General features: G+C 30.7%; 2 protein-coding genes across 2 annotated transcripts in view; both read left to right on the top strand.

Annotated features, from left to right (window-relative positions):
• The first annotated feature begins 964 nt into the window (after window positions 1-964).
• Window positions 965-6,940, top strand: LOTGIDRAFT_235302 (hypothetical protein). The gene is made up of 4 exons (XM_009064436.1): window positions 965-1,531; window positions 3,859-3,952; window positions 5,852-6,079; window positions 6,274-6,940. Exons 1-4 carry the CDS (start codon window positions 1,323-1,325, stop codon window positions 6,376-6,378), a joined length of 636 nt encoding a protein of 211 aa, XP_009062684.1. The 5' UTR covers window positions 965-1,322; the 3' UTR covers window positions 6,379-6,940.
• Window positions 6,941-8,869: 1,929 nt separating this feature from the next.
• LOTGIDRAFT_235301 (hypothetical protein) overlaps window positions 8,870-26,015 on the top strand; it is a gene marked incomplete at both ends in the record, with an annotated part of 30,594 nt that continues 13,448 nt past the window's right edge. Inside the window, 14 exons of the mRNA XM_009064435.1 lie at window positions 8,870-8,890; window positions 15,020-15,145; window positions 16,175-16,243; window positions 19,681-19,759; window positions 19,975-20,191; window positions 20,346-20,412; window positions 20,542-20,581; window positions 21,996-22,128; window positions 23,138-23,323; window positions 23,774-23,949; window positions 24,342-24,566; window positions 24,819-24,952; window positions 25,195-25,307; window positions 25,720-25,892. Coding sequence (XP_009062683.1) covers window positions 8,870-8,890; window positions 15,020-15,145; window positions 16,175-16,243; window positions 19,681-19,759; window positions 19,975-20,191; window positions 20,346-20,412; window positions 20,542-20,581; window positions 21,996-22,128; window positions 23,138-23,323; window positions 23,774-23,949; window positions 24,342-24,566; window positions 24,819-24,952; window positions 25,195-25,307; window positions 25,720-25,892 — 1,759 coding nt within the window. The remainder of the gene's footprint in view (window positions 8,891-15,019; window positions 15,146-16,174; window positions 16,244-19,680; window positions 19,760-19,974; window positions 20,192-20,345; window positions 20,413-20,541; window positions 20,582-21,995; window positions 22,129-23,137; window positions 23,324-23,773; window positions 23,950-24,341; window positions 24,567-24,818; window positions 24,953-25,194; window positions 25,308-25,719; window positions 25,893-26,015) is intronic.

The following is a 26,015-nucleotide window of genomic DNA, read 5'->3' as shown; positions in this document are numbered from 1 at the left end:
AAGGTTTTTTCAGCCCCCCCCCCCCCCCCCCCCCCCCTCGCAGCCCCGAAGGATAGTTTTTCGGGCAAGGCATTAGAAAAAAAATTTGAACGGCCCGATTTTATTTTTTTTTTTTTAGGAATTTAAAAATAAAGTCATATCTTCGCCCGAATATCCTAAATTAAACTGAATACTTGTGGATCTCCCAAGGGGGGTAGTATCATGTGTTCTAGAAAGAGTGAAAATACTCTGCCAATAACAATAGTGTTTCTCTCGAAGTGTTTGCAAAACTCTCATAACTAAGTTAGAAAATCGGGCAACCTCAGATATCTCGCTCCCCCTGGGACGTAAACCTGGCTCCGCCACTGGTGATGAGAGTAAAAAACTGATTTTCTATTCTTGATCAATGACTGTCTCGTTGCTGTGCGTACAGATCATGATTTCTTCGTCCGCTTCAGAAATTTTAAAGTAGTACCCTTTACTCAATCCTCTGATTATACAGTGTGTCTGGTCTGGAAAACCAAAGTGAAGCGAATTATAACTTTATTTTAAGTAATTTAGTCCATGCTTACTGCTTACGCTACAAATTTATTATTTATAATCACTTCATAATGTGTAGCCTAAAATGATGGTTAATTCTATCGAGTACATATTATAGGCTTACCTTGAAATGTATTGATGAGATAAGCTCAAATAAATATCATTTACAAAGCTTTGTATTGATCCCCGAAATCTTTTAAACAATTACATAATCAATCGCCTGATATAATATAGCCACTGTACATTATTAAGAGGAAATGACCAAAGCTTATTCATATTACTTCATTTAATATACAATGAATGAAATCAATAGGTCACGTTCAATAAGCTCCATATAAGGAAAAACTACCTTGCGCGCGCAGATTTAAAGGTGACATCAGCAATGATAAAGGTAAGATATAAATAAAGACGCGTGCCAGGTGATCACCTAATTCAAAACATTACCACGTGCTGTTGTATTCTTAGAAACGATTAAAATTCATCGTGGAGTGATAAAAAAAAAAAAACCCGTCTGTGTATATATATATTTGAAGAACAGTGGGTTTGGATCAGTTATCGTTAGAAAGGATATCCTATACTACCGAACACTTATAACTGTCTAGAGGATCATAAACCGTGTTGTTATATATATATATATTAAGTAGTGTATAAAAGTCTAGCTTCTAAAGATTGTTTAGATATTGAAGTGAATAGTAATAATATATGTCATAAACGTTGATATAAGTTATTTATATTCTTAAAGCAAGTTTTTGTACACAGATTTCACCGTGGTAGTAACAGCCAGAGACAGAAAAGTGTTTGAAATGGCATCTGTAGTGATGCCGCAGAGTTTTTGTACCAAGCGAAGAAACAGTCAGACATTAGCCCCTCTGATAATGCCACCCAGAGACGTGCAGTTTCCATCAGATTACGACGATGTAGCTGAAGAAGGGAAAATGTTGTTCAATAGATTTGTTTTATTTCGTATGGAACAGGAGCAAGTTGAAGATAATAAACAACAGGCTGCAATATCGTAAGTAGTAATAACTGAGAAATGTTGAGTGTTTAAATACAATACTTGATAATACGTGAAGGTCAATTGTTATAGGGTTATGGTTGTACAGCATACTGTATTGTAGCAATATATTGTACTGTATATAAAGAATCGTATTACATAATATATTATAGTAAAAATGATACTACTAACAATATTGGGATTATGTACTTACTGAAAATACTATTTGTTATCTAGGATAAGGTACATTTTATGCTTGCAAACGATCACTGGACTTTGAATTTGTGACGATCATTGACATTTGATTCTTGTGACGATCATTGCTTGATCATTGACATTTGATTCTTGTGACGATCATTGATCGAACCTTTCTGACGATCATTGCCATTTGAATCTTGTGACGATCATTGATTGATCCTTTCTGACGATCATTGGCTTTGATCCTTGGCATTCATTGACATTTGATTCCCGTGACATTTGGTTCTTTGTATAACAATCACTGACACAGATGCTCATCTGATTCTTAATGAAGATCAGTGATTAGTCCTTTGTGACTACCATGGACTGTTGATTTCTGTGACGATGACATTTGGTTCCTTGTAAAACAATCACTGACCTTCGAGGATAACATGATCATCTGATTATTGATGAGGATCATTAACTGATTCTTGTGGCGATCATTGACATTTGATGCATTTTGATGATAACAGATGATCATCTGATTCTTGATCACTATCATTGACATTTGATTCTTGTAATGACCATTGATGAGACCTAATTAATTGTTGGTGACGATCACTGACATTTGATTTCTTGGTAATGGTCATAAGCAATCAGACGATCTGGTTCTAGAAAAAAGGCTATAGATTTATGCACATTATTGTATGTGTGTAACTCGTGAATACAATATGAATTGTATTTGTATAACATAGTATATTAACAATACGCAAAATAGTGCTATGATCTCTTTTTTGTTTAGGTTTCCTTACGAATGTCATATTGACCTACTTATTTCACTGATCTTATAGATACAAGATTTTATCAAAACTTGTAGTTCTCTCTGAAACTATTCAACAAAGTTCAAACCTGAAACCCGAAACCTCGAAAGCAAGGCATGCAACGTGTGTGGATTAAGGTTTACCTCAAGAATTCGTTAATGATTACATCATACCTTACAGCCAAATTCTGACAAAATCACCATTGACTTTACAAACCTGCAGTAGTATTAGCGTTTGAATAACATATTTGCACTGCTACCTGGTAAAATAAGATTGTGTACTGTATAATATATTTTGCATGAATGAGCCAGTAAATGTCTGCTGAACGTAATCTGAAACTTAAAACAAACTGTTTGCTAAGCACTCTTTAATACAGGTGGAACAATAACGATTAGCGTTTCATTTCGAGTCATTATTTCGTTTTAATACCCGACAGTAATCTAATGAATCATAGGCTATATATGATGGTCACTCTTGTCAGTATTTTGATAGATTAGTTTAGTCTGTTTCATAAATAGATACTGGTCATTTGACTTTATCATATTTGATATTTTTATATTTAGAACTTCTTGTTTGTATTCTATTTAACTGGCTTATTTTATTTGGCTCTGTGTAGCAAGCATATCGCATACTAATACATTTGTTCTAATTATAGGACTTAATTCAAATTGACGAAAGCTTGTATTCGAATTCCAACATATTTTACAAAGTTTGGTGATTTCAAAATTATTTGTTCACGTTAAAAATTAAGTATAAAATTTTTTCCCGCAAAGCTTGAAACTAGCTCAACTGACCAACTCTAAGCAGTTACATTACACAGACAATAACATTTTTCGCTTATGTAACGAAGTGGGCTATATATATAATATCCGCGAGGAATTCCACGTAATATGAATTTCCATACAAATAACCTGACCGATATATTATAATGTTTTCATCGGTCATTTACAGAAGTCTGAATGTAAAATTGGGTCGTTTGTTGAGAATTTGCACAACATGCCTTTGAATTTGGAAAAAATACATCGAATAAACCTATGACAGTATCATTAAGATAAAAATTTCGGAAAAAAATTCCTAGGGGGAAATATTCGTTGCTTTTACACCTTTATTAGAGAGTATTATTTTTTTTGAAAATGAACATGTTTTCTTGTGAGTTCTGCATATGCCTTTTTTTCGAAAATACTAAATTTCGCTCAGTTATTCCGGGGAGTTCTTTTTTTTAAATTTCTGTCGATTATGATGGAATTTGAAGTGAATTCAACTATAATCTGATGTAACCAAATTTCGCATTTATATGGTATAAACTGTTTCAATAATACTTATAATATATTATCCCTCTACTTTCAGAGATGAAACATATATTGATCCTATGTGGATAAAAGCTGGTAGAGAATTAAGGATAATGGCTGATGAATTTGCTAGAACCAGAAGTAGAGAAGAGGTGAGACAGAGGGCACAAGAGGTAACACTATTTCCCAATTCAGTTGTCTAGATTCTGTTATTTTGGTAGGCCATTGGTAATGGATTTCCCAAACCAGGATTTCGTGCATCGTCAGAAATATTTTTATTAAAATGAAATATGACTACAACAAACAACGCTATAAGTTTCTATTTCTGATTTCTTTATTTTCAAATTTCAATCGTCTGATAATACGTATTATATATGGGAAATTTTCATAGTCAATATTTAAATAATACCTTTTGTTGAAAATTTCTCTTCTTCAGTTGAGTCAAGCTTGCCGATGACGTCAATGATTGAAATAGAAGAGCCGTAATTAATATCCGCTTACAGTAAAAAAAAAATTTTAAAAAATCAGGATTATTTTTACTCTATGCTATTCGATACTTCCCAAAAAGTTTTGACTGTAAATAAATTTATTTTAATCAGTTTATTTGATTTTACTAAGGATTCAAGTTATAAAGTATAAATAATATAGCCTAAAAAAAGTCTAAGATGTCATCTTTTTTTAAAAGTTGGCTCAGAAGCACTGATAATCAGGTATAATGCAAGACACGTGGTTGGTGGTTGTGGACGTCGGCTGGCTCCTTTGACTGAATGCACCAATGGGGGTGATGACGTCAAATATAATCAGGGCGTCTTCCACTATAATGTCTTCCAATGAGCTGGGCTATAATCCTAGAGAATTCGGCCAATTGGATCAATTAAACTAAATACAGTCACTTACAAATTATTTTCGTAGGTTGTATGTATCATATGCGTATGCAAATTATTAATAGGCGATATTTCCCTTTGAAAGATGAGATAAGAATTGTATTGTAGTTAATTGATAGCATACCTACGTTATTCTTTAGTATGTATCTTGTTTCGCTTGGTGTGACTATTAGTTTGTTTATTTCCTGTATGACATCAGTTCTAAAATTAGCATAATAAATCATGAAATATTCATGAAACATTCTATACTGTTAGATCATTTATATTTCAGATAAACCTCGATTATTAATTTTTTAAAAATAAACACACTACACTTTACAAAAAATAACATATTACATACGTTTTTAAAATACACTCAAGTTCTCACAATTTTGTCATTTCGTTATGGTGACTGCAATCAAAATATTTGTATGATTTATATTGAAGTCTCGGTTTACCATCAATGATTCGTTAATATATGACTTACGTTTAACTTTACACTGTACAATAACTTATTATGATAGGTCTTTATTTATATTCAAATAGGTTGAGTACAGCTACAGCAATTGCAATCAATGTAATTTTGATTACTTTGATCATCCTTTGGGAGAAAAGTAAAGCGGTCATCCTCATAAAGTAAAGCATATAATTATTTGACACAGTAACATACTGCTTGTTGAATCATTGTCTAATTAGGCCTGTAATATATCCGAGTGAGAATTCGAAATAACCATAAACCTAAATATTAGCTATTAAATTAAACTTGGTTAATATCGAAACAATAAGATTCATAAAACTTGTTATTGTGTTAATTACTTTCAAACCTGTTTTGTAATAATTGGGTAGGATTGTCGTAATGTAGAACGATATTAAGTGGCTCAATAACTGAATTTATTTTTAATAGTTATAAGATTTTTTACCGAGCCCTTGCCCTATATTTGGTCCACCTTTGTTTTTAAGTATCTAAAAATAAAACTAAATGATTGAATGAAGTTTTACGTCCTACTTTTCTGCACCTAACGGGCAACGTCATGCAGTGCGAAGTGACTAAAAAGTATTGTATTGTTCGATACATAATGCAATTATATAATGCTTTTAAAAGTCAAATATGCCAGAATATAAAGTTCTAGATTCTTTACAGTATTGTTTATTATTCCATGCTTATAACAAAATCTATTTTCATTTCAGATTGGTGTAGAAAATATAACATATGAACAATTTAAAGAATTACTATCAGAATTATTTAGTCAGGGACATATCACTAAGGAACGTGTAATGATGTTGTTTTTCTTCTGTTCTGATGTGGCTGTAAGAACAGTGTCCTGTAGTGTAGAAATGTGTAAACGCTTTATGCACTGGTCTCTAACATTTATTACTCAATGTGTATGTAGATGGGTCAGAGAAAATGGCGGTTGGGTAAGTAGTTGTTTATAAAACTCAAATATTTATCCCATTCTTCATTTAGCCTATGTGAGTGTTAAAAATATCTAATTGTGAATAGAGAGGCTGCAGTCAAATACAACCTAATAATACCTAATTTGATATAATTATATAAAATATAAACTTGATTATACATTGTTTTATATTCAATAATATATTTTTTATTACAGGAAGATGTTTTAGTAGTAGATAGAATGCCAACTCTAAGACCCGTTCTGGCTGCTGGTGCTGTCTGTTGCGTAGTATATTTTGCTGTTAAATACTATAAGTCCTAGCTTCTCGGAACGCACCTGTAAAGACAGACAGCGATGATGTTGAGGAACGCTAAACCATACGGGTCTTCTAAAGGATAGGCCTACTCCTTTATGTACATCTGACAGTATTACTGGAATCAGACAACAGACTGATTCTTTTGTGATCTCATTGTTTAAAAATGGCTCAACAATTTGTTTATAGTCTTAATAGAAGTTTCGTTTCAAGAAGACTAAGCGTGTTTTCGATTGTGTTCATTATTTACAGTCAATTTCAGTACATGTATATGTGTTTATGTGTTTGTGTTTATGTATTTCTATGAGGCACCCAGTTCAATGAATTTTAAAGGACAAGAATCGGTGAATTGGAATAGCTGATGACAATGACAGTTGTCTTTGAAAATAAATAATTGACGTTCATTCATTGTATAACGATAATTGAAAATATATGGACCAAAATGATTATAATGGGTATTGATAATGGGCAATAATAGACAACTCTCACGTTCAATGTTATCTATATTTATACATGCAATGGTGAATATTTTGATCTCAATATTTTGTAATAATAAATTATTACATATATAATATACATGTGCTGTATGTATATTTTTTTGTTAACCTATACGGAACCGCATAGGGAGAATCTTTATAAAATAGTTCCATTATTGCAGTCTAAAATCCTATTATAACCTGTCTATTGCCATCAAAAACCACAACAGTCCATATAAAACTCCTATACTACCATCTACAATCACTACATTCTATATAAACATATCTACATTTTATAAACTAATCTACCAGCATCTACAATAACATGTCTACTACATCTATGATCACTACAGTTTATATTAAACTCCACTACTACCATCTACATTCAATACAGTCTATATTAAACTCCACTACTACCATCTACATTCACTACAGTCTATATTAAACCCTACTACTACCATTTACAATCACTACAGTCTATATTAAACCCTACTACTACCATTTACAATCACTACAGTCCATATAAAACTCCTCTACTACCATCTACAATCACTACATTCTATATAAACATATCTGCTACCATCTACATTTTATAAACTAATCTACCAGCATCTACAATAACATGTCTACTACCATCTATGATCACTACAGTTTATATTTAACTCTAATACTACCATCTACATTCACTACAGTCTATATTAATCCCTACTACTACCATCTACAATCACTAAAGTCTATATTAAACTCTACTACTACCATCTACAATCAATACAGTTTATATTAAACTCCACTGCTACCATCTACAATCACTACAGTCTATATCAAACTCCACTAATACCATCTACATTCAATACAGTCTATATTAAACTCCACTACTACCATCTACAATCACTACAGTTTATATTAAACTCTACTACTACCATCTACAGTCACTACAGTCTATATTAAACTCCACTACTACCATCTAGATTCACTACAGTTTATATTAAGCTCCACTACTACCATCTACAATCACTACAGTCTATATTAAACTCCACTACTACCATCTACAATCACTACGAGTTTATATCAAACTCCACTACTACCATCTACATTCACTACAGTTTATATTAAACTCCACTACTACCATCTACAATCACTACAATCTATATCAAACTCCACTAGCTACTTCCATCTACAATTACTACAGTCTATATTAAACTCTACTACTACCATCTACATACACTACAGTTTATATTAAACTCTAATACTACCATCTACAGTCACTACAGTCTATATTAAACAACACTACTACCATCTACAATCACTACAATCTATATTAAACTCCACTAGCTACTACCATCTACAATCACTAAAGTTTATATTATTCTCCACTACTACCATCTACATTCAATACAGTCTATATTAAACTCCTCTACTACCATCTACAATCACTACAGTCTATATTAAACTCCACTACTACCATCTACATTCACTACAGTTTATATCAAACTCCACTACTACCATCTACAATCAATACAGTTTATATTAAACTCCACTACTACCATCTACATTCACTACAGTTTATATTAAACTCCACTACTACCATCTACAATCACTACAGTCTATATTAAACTCCACTACTACCATCTAAAGTCATTAGAATCTATATCAACGAATCTGCTACAATCTATAATCAACACATTATATATAAATATTTCTATTATCATATACAATCATATACGATCATAGATAGAGCTGTAACGTCACTGGATCACAGGTTAAAAAATCGCATGTTGTCTGATTGCTCTACAACTTGACGTAAAATAGGAGTTGCGCCCCTTAGACCAAAAGGTGTATTCTTGTCACTGATTTAGGCCACGACTGAAGTTTTGCCCTTTTCATTAATTTGATTCAGAAAAGTCCACAAAATTATTAATAGATAATGAAAAACTAAAATATTATTAAAAAAGTAGGAAATGTTTATCTATGCAGAATCGTGTACTTTAAAACATTTTTGTTGGAGAGTATAATATATATCAACATGGCGTCGAAAGAAACGGAGGTGGATGTTTAATATGCAGTATGTAACTGTGATTGGCATAAATTTACACAAATAGGACTCTTAGAATGAATAGGCACCAAGTACTGACTGGTGCCTGTAATTTAGGGGATCAGTGCTATGCTGTTGGAAGCGTTGAGGGCATCCATTTCACTGTAAGTTGATTATCTTGTTGACATTTTGTTCTGTTTAATCAAATCGAGTTGACGTTTGACTATTGACATCGTCTGTAATGTTGGCATTTTTGTGTTGTCATATTTTGATAATTATAGAGTGTGCTTTGTTGGCCTACTATAAACCTTCTGCAATAAGGGTTAATTTTTGAAAATATACTTTCATTTTTATGTGTCTAATTCAGCATGATGTTAGCTTATATTTAGGCCTACAGGGCTACAGTACATGGTTCCCAGGGACAGGGAGCCTAAAATGTAATACCTGTGGCTGTAGTTTGTCTGCACCACGACTGCACAGCCCCAGACTTAGTAAGTTTTTACTACTGGTTGAACATGCATTTAGAGTGATATAAGTCTATTGATTTTTTAAAACTAGATTAAAATGCTCTCATATTTCATTAAAAATTACCGATTAGAATTACGGTACTGGTACTTTATTAATTGGGGTAATCTAAAAACTAACTACTCCTTCTGGTACTAGTAGCAGTAGGCCTATAAGTGTAACCTAATCTGTAATTAAAGTTATACATCGCTCAATTGGGTTGATTGCAGTGAGAAGAATAAAGGAAATATTGTTGTTTCATAATTACTTCAAGCCAAAAAGAATTTATTTTGAAGCATCTAGATATTCAGGAATACCTCTTATAGCTTCTTTAAGATAATTTTTTTGAAACTGACTGCCAAAAGAAAGTTAGAACAATAAGTATGTTAAAGCGAATAAAAGGATAGCATCTAGTTTTTTTGTAAATGTAGGCTTACATGTTTGTTTTGTATGCCTGGTATCATAACATAAAGTGTTGATACCAAACCATATAATCGTATTGTGGCTATCGTAATACAGAGCATCAATTCACCAGTTGTTAAAGGGATTGTAAAATTCTATCTTGTTATCGGTGTTCTTAATTTTTTATGTGTATCAGGGATATCGATAGCACAAATTTGCACCATTTCAATTTTTAATCAGATGTCTGTTGTTGCTGCAATTCCATAAAACTAAGTCTTAAATGACGTCACTAATCATAAAATATTCTTTATCACATAAGGTCCTTTGAGATTAGTGATGTCATCGCACACTGATCATCATGCATCATGTGCCTAACCCACACCCCCATTGGTCATAGTACCTTGAGACTGTGGTTAGTGTTGGAACAGTTAATCAGTTAACAGAATTTCAGGTAGGATTTCACAGGTAACTGGGTCTGATTTGAGCAGTTAACCGTCAATTTTATTTGAAGTTGAAAGAAGGTATTTTTGAAAAAAAATATGACACTTCATATGTCTTTAAAGCAGTTCTTTTCTCTAATTAAATGTCTAAACTAATGTTGTTTAATAAGTGAAGTTTATCGGGATGGTGTATCAATAATCAAAACACGTGTTGATATTTGTGTTTAAGATTATCGAGCCTACAATTCGCATACTCAATGACCTAGATAAGATTCCTCTTTACGTTTTAAAATGCCACTTATTCATAGCTAAATCTTTCTGCGCTGCACTTTTTCATGATCACCAATAATTTTATTAAAGACACATCAGTACTGGCATTGTAGCCTAATGAAAATGATAGTTTGGTGTAATGAATTATACGAGTACCTCTAATTATGATCCAAGCTATTTGATCTAAAAGCAATGACCTTGATTTTGAAGCAATGCAATCTCAAAGTAAAGAAAATCAAAGCAGTGTGTCATTAACTGTTTTGATTGACATAAACAGTTCAAAATTTATTAAGATTTTCAGTAAAGAATTGAAGCCAAGAGACAATCAAACCTTACTTTGGGATATTTACTTGGAACAGGTAGCAAAACGATTTTATGTTTTGTTTACATGACCCTATTTCCGTTCTACCGATCTGATTGGTCAGATTTAAATAGCACCAATCTCATTTCCACAAAACGAAGTGGGCTTAGTTAGTAATAACTTAGGGGTTAATAACACCATGTCAAAATCTGTAAGCTTTTTCATGACACAATGAAACACAATCATAATTGATATTTTTACACTATTTACAAATCCACAGTTTGGTGATATTTATAAGTACTAACATTCCAATCAATCTTGAACCCTGTCCATCGGTCTGTGCACATTTCTTGTGAGCACTATAAAGACTACAGTTTTTATCTGATATTACTGAAATTTAGTGTGATGATTTAAAATCATGTCGAGGTCATGTTCAGAATAGAATTTTTCTAAAGTTTGATCTTGATCGCAATAGAGACTACAGTTTTCTTCTGACTTTCATGAAATTTGGTGTGATGATTTATATTCATGAGATCTTGGTTAAGTTTTGAATTTTATGATTTTTTGATGACCACTTTTTGAGTTATTGCCATTGCCTTTGCAGTAAAAATATTTGTCGAAATTTATTCGTGAGCACAATAGAGATTACAGTTTCGATCTGATTGTAATGAAATTTTGTAAGATCAATCATAATGATAGGATCTTGGTCAAGTTCAAATTTGAGGATTCTTTGATGATTGGTTTTTGAGTTATTGCCCTTGACATGTCAAATTAAAAATCCCTCAACATATATACAATAGAAAAAGTGAAAGTTAATCCAGGCAAAATAATTCTTCATTGTACAACACATGAGATTGCCTGATAGCATGATGGTACTAGTTTGAAAAGTCCAATATTGTTTAATATGTTAGTCCCCAGATGCCAGCTTTATTTATTAGCATGATCTCAAATTAATTAAGCTAGTATGCCCTTTAAACAGTCCATTACTTGACCTTCTGTGTTATATTATAGTGACATTATTCAGCTTGAATTTCTCAATCTATAATCAATAAAAGTTGAAGCATTTCTTCTGCCAGCTAGCACACTAACTGTTGATAGTAATATAGTGGCTTCGTTCTATATTTCTTCTATAATTCTATTTTATTACTTCCCATTGACTTCTATCAATACATCGATCATAATTCCTATTCATTTCAATACTCAATTAGATTTTCTGTCATCTCCATTCACTATTTTCAATAAAACAGATAAAAATATTAAGCCAACAAAAGAATAATGTTTGTATTGTTTTCACTGCTTTCAAATGATAGCTCAGAAGAATATCAATGTATTATAATGTTAACTATTCATTAATGCCTACATTGAGAATAACAGAATTCCCCAAATTTGGTCATTAGGGTTTTAAGTACCTCTTGGACTCCAAAAAAGGGTTACCGGTACCAAACTCATTCGAATCTTTACAGTGAACATGAAACTGTGGATTCTATCAACTACACCAAATATCACAGTTATAAAGGTTTGAATTTAATATGAAAAACTTGGAAGATAAAATGTTAATTTTTATCCCATTACCCCATATGATTGACAATACATAGCACTAGTCCAGACATCAACCAGAATCTAGGAAATTGGAAAAAATTCAGGACAGTAGTCTTATTCCTTATCATCAATACATTTTACAAATTGTTGGTTTTTAAGACAATATGTATTCTATGTAAGCAATGACAAGGACAGGTTCACCATTCATTTTACCAATTGTATACACTATTACTAATTATAGCTTAGCTAAAAATTTCTTATTCTCAGAAACGGGAAATGTTTAGCTTAGCCTCAATCAGTAATATTTGTCCATAATTATCCTTGTGTGAAAGTTCAACCCCTGAAAATGGCAAAGCTGTCCCTTTAAAGCTTACTCTGAGCTTACAATAGGACAATTCAGTTTTGTATCAGTGACATTTGTTTTGACTAACATATATGGCAACTATGGTGTGTATTTATATTCAGTTTTAAAAAAAAAAATTAAAATGAGGACAAAAAAATGAAAGAGTGCGTTTTATGTAAAATAGCGTTTCCTTCTTCATTTCTGGAGATTCTGTTTAAAAGGATGTCGTTTATATGGGAAAATGTTATATATAGAGAAAAAGAGAAAGTTTAAGTCACAACTAAGAGAGTTATTGTCAGAATAACCACCCACTCAATATTTGAATCAGTAGAGCATCTCAATATATACCATCTCAATCATTCTATTTTCATCTGATCATAATCAATAAGTAAAGCACATATAATTGGCAAGTCAAGAACACAGATAGCAACCCTAAGATACTTTTAGACTTGAACAGTATTTCTGTCAGCATTGATCAAATACATATTTTTTTAAAAAGCACTTGATTCCACATCAGATGTGATTCTTGATCCCCAAAGGTTGTATGGTGGTCGTCTACATCTATCCCTTGATACAGCAACTGGTCTTTGTTATTTTTCTATACGCCCACATCTCTCTATGTGGACGTATATTGTCGGCACCCCTGTCCGTCCGTCTGTAGATTTTTTGATGGAATCAAATGAAATTCGGTATGTGTATACATATTCATAAAACGAAGATCAAGTTTGAATTTGAGTTATTTTCGACCGTTAGAGGCAGAGTTATTGCCCTTGCCCCAAAATCTTGAATATGCTATCTTAGTTTTGAACCGATTTTGATGAAACTTAAAATGGATGTTTCGTTTTTATCATCCGCATGCCGTGGTGGGCTTATATGGATGTGGTCTACTATCTTTTACATCATTTTAAAGGTGTTTCTTGTCATGATTATGCAGGCTGCTTCAAGAATAAATGTCAAGTCTATGCAAATAAGTCAAAGATATAGAAATTTCTCCAGAAAAAGATCAGAAAATGATTTTCCCATGTCATGTTATCATTGTTTTCTACTCCACTAAATTTGGTACTCAGTAATGTTATCTGAAATTGAGAGATTTTGTCTTTACCATTGACATAATTTGAACAAATTGATAATATTTTGGAATGAATATAGTGCTCTGTCAGAATAAGATCATTAGATTGAGGAAAATGTAGGAGTGATCATTCTTAGAAATTCATTCTAAAAGATTTTAATGTAACCTTACTACCTCTACTGTACTGGTAGGTCTAACATATATAGTATAACTGATCATACTGTTTAAAATAAAGAAGCTGACTGTATAGGAACTTGTGAGAAAATATAACTACAGTGGTATTGATTTCAGCTACTATCATATATAATATCTTCTTATTTAAGATTGACAATGAATATATTATATTGGTGACAACATCTATTATCAGAATTGGAGTAGGTCTTCTTAAAGGGACAGATTCGCCATCTGTTTGACCAATCATATCTTAGTCTCAGAAATAGATTTTTTTTAGCAAGGCAAAGCTCACTGTAAAAATTTGAACCTTCAAATCCATACATGTGTCCATAATTTTTTCAGTGTTTTAAAGTTGAAAATAACACTCATCTTTTCTTGAAAAGATTTTAGAAAAAACATATACAGAAATAGAGATTGAAATTCCTAGTTTGAGATATATTTGAAGGAATTATGCAATTTCCGTACTTTTCTAGTATTTCTAAAGACTATATATGTAAGACCCAAATCAACCCCCGAAAATGTTGAATCTGTCCCTTCAAAATGATACTATATCAGTGCTTAAGAGCTGGCATCTGGCAAAATATCTTAAATGATATGTGTGAATTCAGAATGGAAGAATTTAAATTTGCAGAATATTTGTCACTAACTGGTGATAATTCAGCTCAATATCAACTGGCCTATGTTAGCTTACCACTGTAGTGGAGCTTTGTTAGACCACAAAATATTGTTCCTTGTATGAAGATTTTATTTAAATATTAGCCTAAGATATCAGGCATAAGTAATTAAGTATGATGTTAAGGTATGAGTTGAATTGCATAAATAACTCAATTTCTGTTTTAAAATCACTGATGCATATAGTTATGCGAGATATAAGTATTAGTAAACTGATATCTCTCCTCGACAATAACTTAACCACCAATGGTTTATTGGTAGAGGTTCCAGAACCACCAATGGTGTATCAGGAGAGGTTCCAGTATTGAATTGTTGATGTTAAAAGTTATCTCAGATCTTTGCTGGACCTGGTCAACTTTGTGAATAGAGACAAGTATATGAATAAATTTGTGTTAAACATTGTCAAGGTTGTAATATATATTTTCAGGCTTATGCAGCAGGATGTAATATAGTAATATTGGCTAGTAATTTTGAGAGAGTTCAAATTATACCAGGAGTAACTCATGGTAATATAAAAGTTAGCTGTATTGACTGCTCATCAGATACTGGAAAGGTGGGTATTCTAATAGCATCAATTTGCACCATTCCAATTTTCAATCAGACGTCTGTGGTTCCTGCAATTCAACTAAAATTAAATGGTTGATGTCGTCACTAATCACAAAGAAACTTAAATGTGATAAAGCATATTTTGTGATAAGTGACAAACACTTAATTTTTGCTGAATTGCAGGATCCAATTGGAATTGTATGAATTGATGCTATCAGTGTACATACATAATCATAGAAGCATCTGTCTTTCTTATGATTTTAGTTAGGGGCTGGGTGTCGATTACCAAGTTGGGGTTCATTATCAACGGCAGCCAAATGACAGACAGACAGATCCCAGGATAAGCATTTTTTGCATGTAAACCAAGTAAAGAATTTTCAAATGGTCATGCCTATCATTATAACTTAGTCATTTTGAAGTTAAATTTTCAAATTTCTTGTGTTCAAAAAAGTTTGTCTGTAACAGATGTTTACTAGATATCATTTCAAATTATCATGAAAATTTAATAAAGATAAACTGTATACAGTACAATAATTCAATAACCATTTATTTTACCGAAACCTTACTAATAAACTATATACAGTATAATTCAAGATTAAATGATATAATGATCAGATGATTCATGTTAATAGCTGTTTCCCTGTAGGAAAGAAAACAACACTCAAAGATCTTTTCATTTCACACTTTCATAGTGTTTTCAGTTTTTTTTTTTTTAATAAATGTAATGTATTATCCAAATGGTTTTCAGGATTCAGATTTTTACACCATCAATTTTATTTCAATTCTACAGAGCTTGGTTTTGATTATCCCACATAGAAAAGTCTTGGTTGACTAAAATTGACATAGATGGTGTCATTTAAGCATATGTTTAGGGGACTTGTATAATATTATTAAAATTTTCTGATTATTGATCATCTTTTGATATTGATTATCTTTTATGCAGAAAATGTAAGGGATCAAAAATAACCCACCTAATGAACAATATATTTACAAAATAAAGTTCCAGTGTAATTTTTGATTGAATTATTTATTATAGATAGCTGCTAGTTATGGCAGAAAAGTACATATATTTGAACCTACTCCTCTTATTCATGAAACCAGTCATGTAAGTATTTCTACTTCAACTATAGCTGGGAGTTACTGACAACTTCCTATAACACATTTTTTACTAAAATATTTATTGTATTTTAGCTTTTTATCTGAAAACAAGACATCTTTACAATGAAAAAATATTATGAACTGTGCTAAATACCTTGACTGCAATAGCCAAATATTTGTAAATGCAGTGATTTCATTGGATTGTTTGCTACTGCATACAGCTAATCACACCCCTCTGTAAACAATAAGCCAGAATATTTAAAGAGCTCTGATTGGATGTATTTTCTATTACAATAAAATAAAATCAAATCAAATCGCTGCTTTCCGTGATACAAGAAAGGTGGCTATTGCAGTCAAGGTATTAGCAATAGCATAACATTGTGAAGAAAATAACAATGGGGGACTTATAAAGAACATAAATTTTTGACCTAACTTTGGTTAAAATCATGGACTTATGTATTAATAATCAATGAATACTGCCCACTTTCAATGGACTTGGCAATAATATATTGTATTATAATGTAAATTTAGAATCATCATCTTGGCTTTAACCAACATTTTATTCCACAGTGTAGTGACTTTTTGCGTTTTACCATTTGCTTAATTGGAATTATTGATGTTTGACTTCCTTCATGAATTGAATGGAGTCAAAGGTCGTGTCTGGAAATAGAAGAATATTTTGAATGTCTATATTTTCCTGAACGTTTCAGTATTTTTATTGCTTGCTACAATCTGTGTTGAAATCAGGTTATACCAATAATAGCACAAGTTAAATAGTATAAACTGATTTACAATTTTTATCATTAACACTTCCAACTAAGTGCTTAAACAAATTTTCAATCTTTACCACCAAAATAAAAACTAGTTTTATATCATGTCAACAATATCAACTTGGATATAATGGTAAGTAGTCTAAACCTTGCCATTTAACTTGTGCTATTAATGGTATAAACTGATTTACATTAGGCGTAACACTATTTTTGAGTTTTAATGGTTAACAGGTAATAAGTCCTATAAGATATTTAAGTAAAAGCTGTAGAGAAATGATTGATATAAGAGAAAGAGGAGAAATAGTTTTAAAGATAGTCTTGATTATATTTTTATTGATTTCCATGTCATTCTACACCTTTTAATTATTCAAATAATCCCCTGTTTTTACTGAAGAAAATCAAAGTATATAAATTTATAACAAATCAATATTATAAGTTGCTCAATGAATTATTTATTCAACTTAGAAAAATAGAATAGTTTGAACTATCTGTGATTTAAGTGTTTATTTTTGTTTTAATGATTTGTTAATTGATTATCATAGAAATGAGTATGAAATCAATTAGGAGATCGTTAAACCATTAAATTAGCAAATCTTGACATTGCTTAACCTTTAGCAAGCTTAGTAATAAAAAGTAAGAATAATTTGATAATGATTTAAATATTTAGATTAATGAGTAGATTTTCAAGTTAGATTCAACATTATTTGGTTGATCCACCATTCATGTTCATGATTTTGATGAAAATGGTTCCGGTATGTTGGTCATCAATTGCTGTAAAGCTTATGCTTGCATATTTATTGGTTTCAATCATAGCATGGGTCAAGATAGTTTACTCTTATTTCCAAGCCCATCTTGCCTTGTCTTTGAGCTCAGTTCAAATAGGGCATGATTAGGACTACGTATCTATTACCAAATTGAGATTGATTATCGATGTCAGACTAATGATCAATAATCAATTAAAATATTTTTATCGAGAAATCTTCTAATTAACTAAAATCATTTCCATTTCCATGTCATTTTTTTGTATCATTTTGTTATGATATAAAAAAATCATTTCTGAGATCTGTTATGTTAAGTGATGTGCTGAAGGAAAATTTTGTAGAATAGTGACCTTACAAGAAGGTACACTGGAAAAAATCTGACTTCGATTATGAAATTTGATAATCGATAATTGAAATGATAGATTCCTTGCTACGATAATCCATTATTTTAGTCAGCCATAGATATGATTGAGGTGCATGTAAAAATTCAAATAAATTGGGTTCACTGCAAATTTGTCTTATTGTGCACATGTTGCCAGTCTTTATTTACCTTAAAGAAGATAAGTGTGACAAAAAACTTTGTATTATTTGTTGTTTATAATAAAGCGTTAAGAAAGGTAAAAGATGGTTCTTCATTCATTGTTTCGAATTCATTGAGAGTATTCTTTTTGATAGTGATTTTGTAACACTGAATCTTGATAATAAAATTATTTATAAAATAGCGTTATGAATTATAACAAATAGGCCTTAGCTGTAGATAAATTGTGTAGATTACGAGAATAAAAATAATATTGTGTTAGAATGGTGTTAATGATTTGTAAAGAGCATGAATTTATTCCCTGGAGAACTATATATTATTATATATATTACATGTTCAGACTATCAATCAGTGAATCTATAGAATATTCTCTTTTATTATAGTCATAAGAAATATTCTCTTGTATAATGATTAACAAATCTGGGACGAGAAAAAAATAATGTAGACAAAATACAAAGGCATTTGTTTATTTTCATGTTAGGGGAAGTACTTGGGGAAATGAATGCATCTACTCTGGATTCTGCTTGCTTTACAAATGAAACCCCTGAATTTAAAAGTAAAACGTATTGTCGAATAAAAGCCATATTAAGTTGCTACTTGTCATTTCTACAACGAAATTTGAACTTTTAAAGGTTAAAAAGTGATCTGCAATTTTTGCCAATAATATTGATTCATTAGTTTTTTGTTTATCAACATTTTTCCACCAAGGTTCTTCTGCAATAATTAAATAAATTTTCGATAACAATCTGAGTAAAATTCAGATCTTCATGTTTCCTTAATTTATGTATTTTTCTGCAGGTTACTACTTTTCTATCCATAATCTCACTAAAAATTCTTCTTTGATTCAAGTCTAATGATTTTGTGAAGTTGAGAATCAGAGAAAGAGTAACTGATTGGTTGAATATTTCAATCACCTAGAGCATGTGTTGCACAAAAATTTCTTCATATCTTGGATCGAAAAAAAAGAGGTCTATGGTCTATAGCCAGGCGCAAATGACATATATTTTGTCCAAAGCAAACAAAAAACATTATCATATGTTCAAGTTTTCATTAGCTGCAAACAATGGACATTGTTAAAAATAAACCTTGCATAAACCATCTTTTCACATGACCACAAGGTTCAAATGGAATTTTGTTCAATGCACTCGACAGACTCAAACATTTGTTTCAGAATTCAAACAAATTTTTTCATGAAAACAATTTTTATTGCTTACACACACGACAGATTTTTGTCAGGAAACAAAAGTCTGTCATGTACATTAGGCTTATCACATATAGACCTATAATCAGATTGATTGTATCTTTTACCATAATTAACTACCAACTTATATCTTATCATAATATACCATCATAATTAGTAATTAATATATTACAGAAATTGGATTATAAGTGGTACCTTACAGCCACCATAGAAGTTGATTGTTTTGTTAATGCTTTAACATGGAATATGGAAGGTTTGTTTATTGCTATTTATATAATTTGTTTCATCTGAAACACATACAATAGAAACATAATGCCCAATCTAATTCAATTTAAAACCAGTGAACCTTTTCAAAATGAAGACCCTTAGAAGCACTTAAACTTGATACCCATTTCATTATCCAGCATTGAAACTGCTATTCCTTATGCAGTGTCCGAACAAAACTAAGAAGTTTGTTTTTGATTGTAGGTTCCAAATTATTGACTGGGGGTGATAGTATATGTATTTGGCAATTTGAAATGAATGAAAGAAATGAAGATGAAGGGAGTAATAAGAAAGTACAGTTTAGTTTAGGAACAGATGATGAAGATCCACTGATTAATCAACTATCTCATGCTTTACATGGTGATAATAAAGATACTCTAACACATGGCCCTGGTTCCTGGCAGTGTGTCTGGAGATGCAAGTAAGTACCAGCATTTCTCACAAAATTTAATTCCAGCAGTTCCTTCTTGTTTACCTTCCTTGTTTAATAAAAAGTTAGTAAGTGATTAAGCCTAAGCACCACGAAAGCATTATACAAATTGTTTTGTCTTCATTCTCTTGTAATTTCATTTCAGACCTGCTACTACTGTCTACCATTTAAAATTCTCACCTGATGGATTTCTGTTTGCTTCAGCAGGAAAGGTATCTCATTTTTCTTTTTAAAAAATATAAAATTTATAAGCTTACATATAAAATAAATTTGGATAAGAGTTTCATGTATAGTATTCAAAGTATTTGATAGTGTTTTGATTTGAAATAATGATGTTTCAGGCTGATCGGTTGGTTAAGATATGGTACGAAGATAGAAAAGGTATGCATATTTTTGTTTGACTGTTTTTGATTAGATATACAGGTTATTTATTGGAAGACCAATATCATTAGCTACAGATCTAAGGAAGGAAGAGCATGCCCAAATAATTTTGGAAGTTGACTTTAAATCTCAAAAATTTCTCAGATAGTTTGATGACTTGAGGTTATTGACTGACTTCCATAAAGAAATCTGTATATAAATTTAACAGTACAGTTAGAAATTTTATAAAATGTGACCTCAAATTTTGTAGGTAATTCTACATAGTGGTGGTTATACAACAAAAATTACTTTTTAATGAAATCATGTGGTGTTATGTTATTTAATATCAGTTAACCTATAGTCTTCTACATGTTTACAACAAATAAACACAAAATAAATAAAAACAACCAGTAATCTTCTTAACATACAAAAACTTTGTCAACAATGAATGTTACTGTACCACTATTTTAACATGCTATTATAACACTCATTATGAGTCCAACACAATCTATTTTTTTATTTCTATATGAAAAAATATTTTACCAAGTTTTATTATTGCTGATTTTCTTTTTGATTTTTTTATACTTATAAATTGCTATTAATAATATCTACCAGTATAAATTGATTTTTAAGAATATTGTGATATAAAAAATACTTTAATTAGTTCTGCATTTTGTTTGTTATAAAAATCACATTGATTTCTTTTATTTTAGAATGACTTCAGGATATTTCAGTAACAATGAAATTCTGAAAATGAATTCTGTATATTTCAATAACAATTAAATTCTAAAAATGAAATCTGTATATTTCAATAACAATTCATTTCTGAAAATGAAATCTGTATATTTCAGTAACAATGAAAATTTGAAAACGAATTCTGTATATTACAATGACAATGAAAATCTGAAAATGAATTCTGTATATTTCAGTAACAATTAAATTCTAAAAATGAAATCTGTATGTTTCAATAACAATTAAATTCTAAAAATGAATTCTGTATATTTAGTAACAATTAAATTCTAAAAATGAAATCTGTATATTTAGTAACAATTAAATTCTAAAATGAATTCTGTATATTTCAGTAACAATTCTGTATATTTCAATAACAATTCTGTATATTTCAAAAACAATTAAATCTAAAAATGAAATCTGTATATTTCAATAACAATTGAATTTTAAAAATGAATTCTGTATAATTCAATAACAATGAAATTCTAAAAATGAAATCTATATATTTCAATAACAATTAAATTCTAAAAATGAAATCTGTATATTTCAATAACAATGAAATTCTAAAAATGAAATCTGTATATTTCAATAACAATTAAATTCTAAAAATGAATTCTGTATATTTCAGTAACAATGAAATTCTAAAAATGAAATCTGTATATTTCAGTAACAATGAAAATCTGAAAATGAATTATATATATTTCAGTAACACCACAGTTAATAAGAACTGATAGTATTAGTCCCAAGAAAGATGAAATGCATTATTCCTTTGTTTATATTGCACATCCTAGATCTGTTACAGGATTCTCTTGGAGAAGAACTAGTAAATATATGCCACGGTAAGAATACAAAATATTTCACATTTATCTTTTACTTAATAAGTTTGAAATGAGCTTTCATTTGAAAATTAAATGAATACCGGTAAATGATAAGAGATTCATGTCTGTGATTCTATAATATGGGTGTGAAATTCTAGAGAGATCCTATTTTAGTCCCTGATATTGAACTATGTCTAACCATTGCTATAATTTTAAGATATTAACAAGATTAAGATGTTGTTTTCAGATATTCTGATATACCGTAAGTAACTAACACCTCGTGTTTGAGCCTGTTATATATTTATAATCAAATAAATTGTATTCCTCTCAAATACCTTTATCCTCTGTCAAAAACAAGCTTAAAATCCAAAACATGACTACACCCTTCACTCCTGTGTTTGTGTCAAGTTTGTTCTGTGATTGTCCAGAAAATGGTGATTTAAGGGAAATTGAATTGGGCTTGTTTGAGATCTTTATAAGAGTTTTATTTGATCATAGATGTGAATTGCAGGAAGGACATGTAATGAATTTGTTGAAGCTGATAAAAAGTACATTATTATCAAGCAGAATTAAATAAATGTGTATATTCAGCTTTATCACATAAAGCATCTTGCACTACACCTTCAATGATATCATATATAACCATATTGGCCTTGCCCATAGTCACATTATCAATAATTATTTGATCTTGATATACCATATTATATGTAGACTATTGTCAGCTTGAGATACATCCACAGTGTCAGCAGAACTGAATGAGCAAGTGAAGGTATTCTAAATCTTAGAACATAACATAAAATTAGAGATTAGGGTGATTGAAGAGTAACAAGTTACTATTCAATATAAGGCACTGGCACAGGGTTTAGAGGTAGAATACACTTAAACTATACCACATAATAGTTGATTCTCTTTCTTTTACTTCTATCACAACATGTTCCATAACTGAGATTTTTTCTTAAAAGGTATTAGATGATGCCTAAATCTTACTATTTATGTAAATTACTATGAAATATTTGATGCTATATTTCAGAGGTTCAGTAGCTAATATGTTAGTCACATCATGTTTAGATAATGTTTGTCGTATTTGGTGTGAAACTATATTACCTGATGATGGTTTAGTTGATTTAGAACAGTTTGATCCCAGTTCAACACTAGATGCTAAATATAATACCAGTAGACATAAAAAACGCTTTATGCAGAGATTAAAAACTATCAGGTAAGTCATGTCTCCTACTTTTAGTCAGTGTTCTTTTAGCCATACCAGTTAGTGCCCCATTAACACATATGGACATTACAGTATCGCTTTACTAAATATAAAAGTCCAACTTTATTCAGGTTAAACACCTATCACCTGAGGGAGCTAACTCTTGAAACAGACATGATATCATTAGACCACATTATCACAATAAAAATAGACCATGATATAACAATATGACAAAAAATCATACTGAAATTATTTATTTGTCTTAATCAAGGGAAGTGATAATAATATACATTGCCATGTTTAAATTCTATAAAAAATGATTCTTAAACAATAATAATTGGTAATATCTTCCACAAGCTTGATGGAGTCTAATCTAACTTTTTAATCTTTCCTTTTCTGTTTGAATATTAGCAGTAGACCATTAATGCTCGGTCTTGTATCTTATTGCCTGTGTACTTGTAGACATGCGATACACAAGAGAAGAAAACAACCAAAATATGGTCCTGAAACTGTAATGAGTGTGGGTAATTTATCTAGTATGGGTAGTGTACATGACTTCCACAAGTTTGCTATTCATCATAATGGTGTCTCACCTGTATTACATTTCCATTTAGCTGGTAGTATTAACCCAGAAACAGGTTAGTTTAACTCTATTCCTTTTTCAGACCAAGTGAGATCAATCAACTTAAACCTCTCTATGTATTCATATTTACAAAAAATACAACTTAGAAGTGTGTTGATTAGAGGTTTGAAAATTATATGACAACATGAATACTAATTATATTGCCTTGGTTCTTGATATGGGAAATATCTACTACAGTGAAATATGGTAGAAATATTAATTACCATTCTTTTTAAATAGTGCAGATACCTCACATGAAGAGGTTTCTCAGTAGGAAATATTTGTATATTTGTATCAATAACATAAAGACTAAAGTTTGACTTGAGTATTCTAAATATACTAGTTTTTGAAATGAAGGCCCTACTGAATAGAGGTTTGACATAAGACATTTTTTTATCATTGTTTCAGATATTCCACTACAACCAGTAACTGGTAATAAAGGTGATGTAGAGCATAATTTTAAAATTAATTGGTTGAATAATAAAGAATTACAGTTTACAATAGAAGCTGAGAAAATATTACAAGATTTATATAAACAATTATCTTATGAAGATCATAATACCACCAACCAGAATGATGAAGAAGATCATGATTCTAGTCATGATAATTCTGATAGTGATCATGATGATCAAAGTAAGTGCAGATCATTCATGATTTATATGTGTACATACATCTGACTTGAATCACATAGTAATAGAATTACATATGACTGTTGATAATTTGAAAATTTTGTGCTACTTTGTAAATGTAAATCATTGAGGACAGAAAACAACGGTTTCTGTTTTTCCAGCACCAGTTCTACGTAAATCATTCTTAGGTAATTATACTTATCTGATTAACTATTGATGTACAATTGATTTTTTTTTTTTGATTTGATATATTCAGGTCAGAAAAAGAAGAAAGCTGGTTTTTTTAAAAGAAGGGGTAAATATAAAAATAAAGGATTAGGAAGTCATACAGACAGCGCTAGTAGTTTATCATCAGACCATGGATCTGAAGGCAGTAATCCGGAATTCTCGGTAAGTTTTCAATCATAGAAGTAATTAAATTTCTATTACCTAGTTTGAACTGAAACTATAACCTACCGTAATGTGAATCATATCTTTTACATTGAAATTTTGAAATAGTGATTCATTCAATGTACATCATATGTGTTACTTTTTATGAATCCTGATCCTATTATTGTAGGTTGTAAAAAAAGTAGTCCACTAATTGATGTCCCTATCTAATTGATAAATAGCCCTATTGTCTGTTTTTGTAGACGTCAATGATGGATAATATAGATAGAAAGATAGAAGTATTGTTAAGAGATTGGCATCAGAATCCTGATATGTTATTTAGTATACATCCTGTAGATGGTAGTTTTCTAGTCTGGTAGGTGTCATTCTTACCTTGCTAATTATCATGCCATTATCTGACAATAATAAAGACATGAAAAATCTTTGAAGCTCAGTATGTAGCCATATAAATATTTGCTTTACTAACTGATACAGCTCAATTTCTACTACTCCTTAACTCCTTTGGCAATAAGAATTCAACATGTGGTTTCTCTACTATCAACAAAAGTTGCGCCATAACACCTAGATTGTTGTGGTATCCAAGCAACATACATAACACAGGAGATTTTTTAACCAGGAGATTTTGTTTCTCAAAAGAGTGATTAAGATAGCTGAAATTTAATTGATGAAAATGGAAATAAAAAATCATAGAAGAGGTACAAGGAAAAATGAGGAAGATTCGTTCAAGAATTAGATTTTCAGCATTATTTTTCATTTCTATATCATAGGTTGGTAGATTGGTTAGATGAATATACACCAGTATGTTTTAGACAAGCACAAGTCAGTTTTTCATCAAGATTACCTCATGCCTTCCCTATAGCAGATGCTAGATCCATGTCGAGTAACTTGTTAATGTATTGTAACTATAGTAAAATGGATATAAAATCTGCCATGAAACTTAGTGAGAGTAAAACATGGGTTGATTTTGATGAAGGACAACAAAAAACATTTAATCCACCGGCACCAGCCACGGGCAAGACTCTCCAGGACAGAATAATAATATGTTAATACCAAATGTTTTAAT

Source organism: Lottia gigantea, assembly GCF_000327385.1.
Source record: "Lottia gigantea unplaced genomic scaffold LOTGIsca_62, whole genome shotgun sequence".
NCBI lineage: Eukaryota > Metazoa > Mollusca > Gastropoda > Lottiidae > Lottia > Lottia gigantea.
This window is presented reverse-complemented; position numbering and strand designations above follow the sequence as displayed.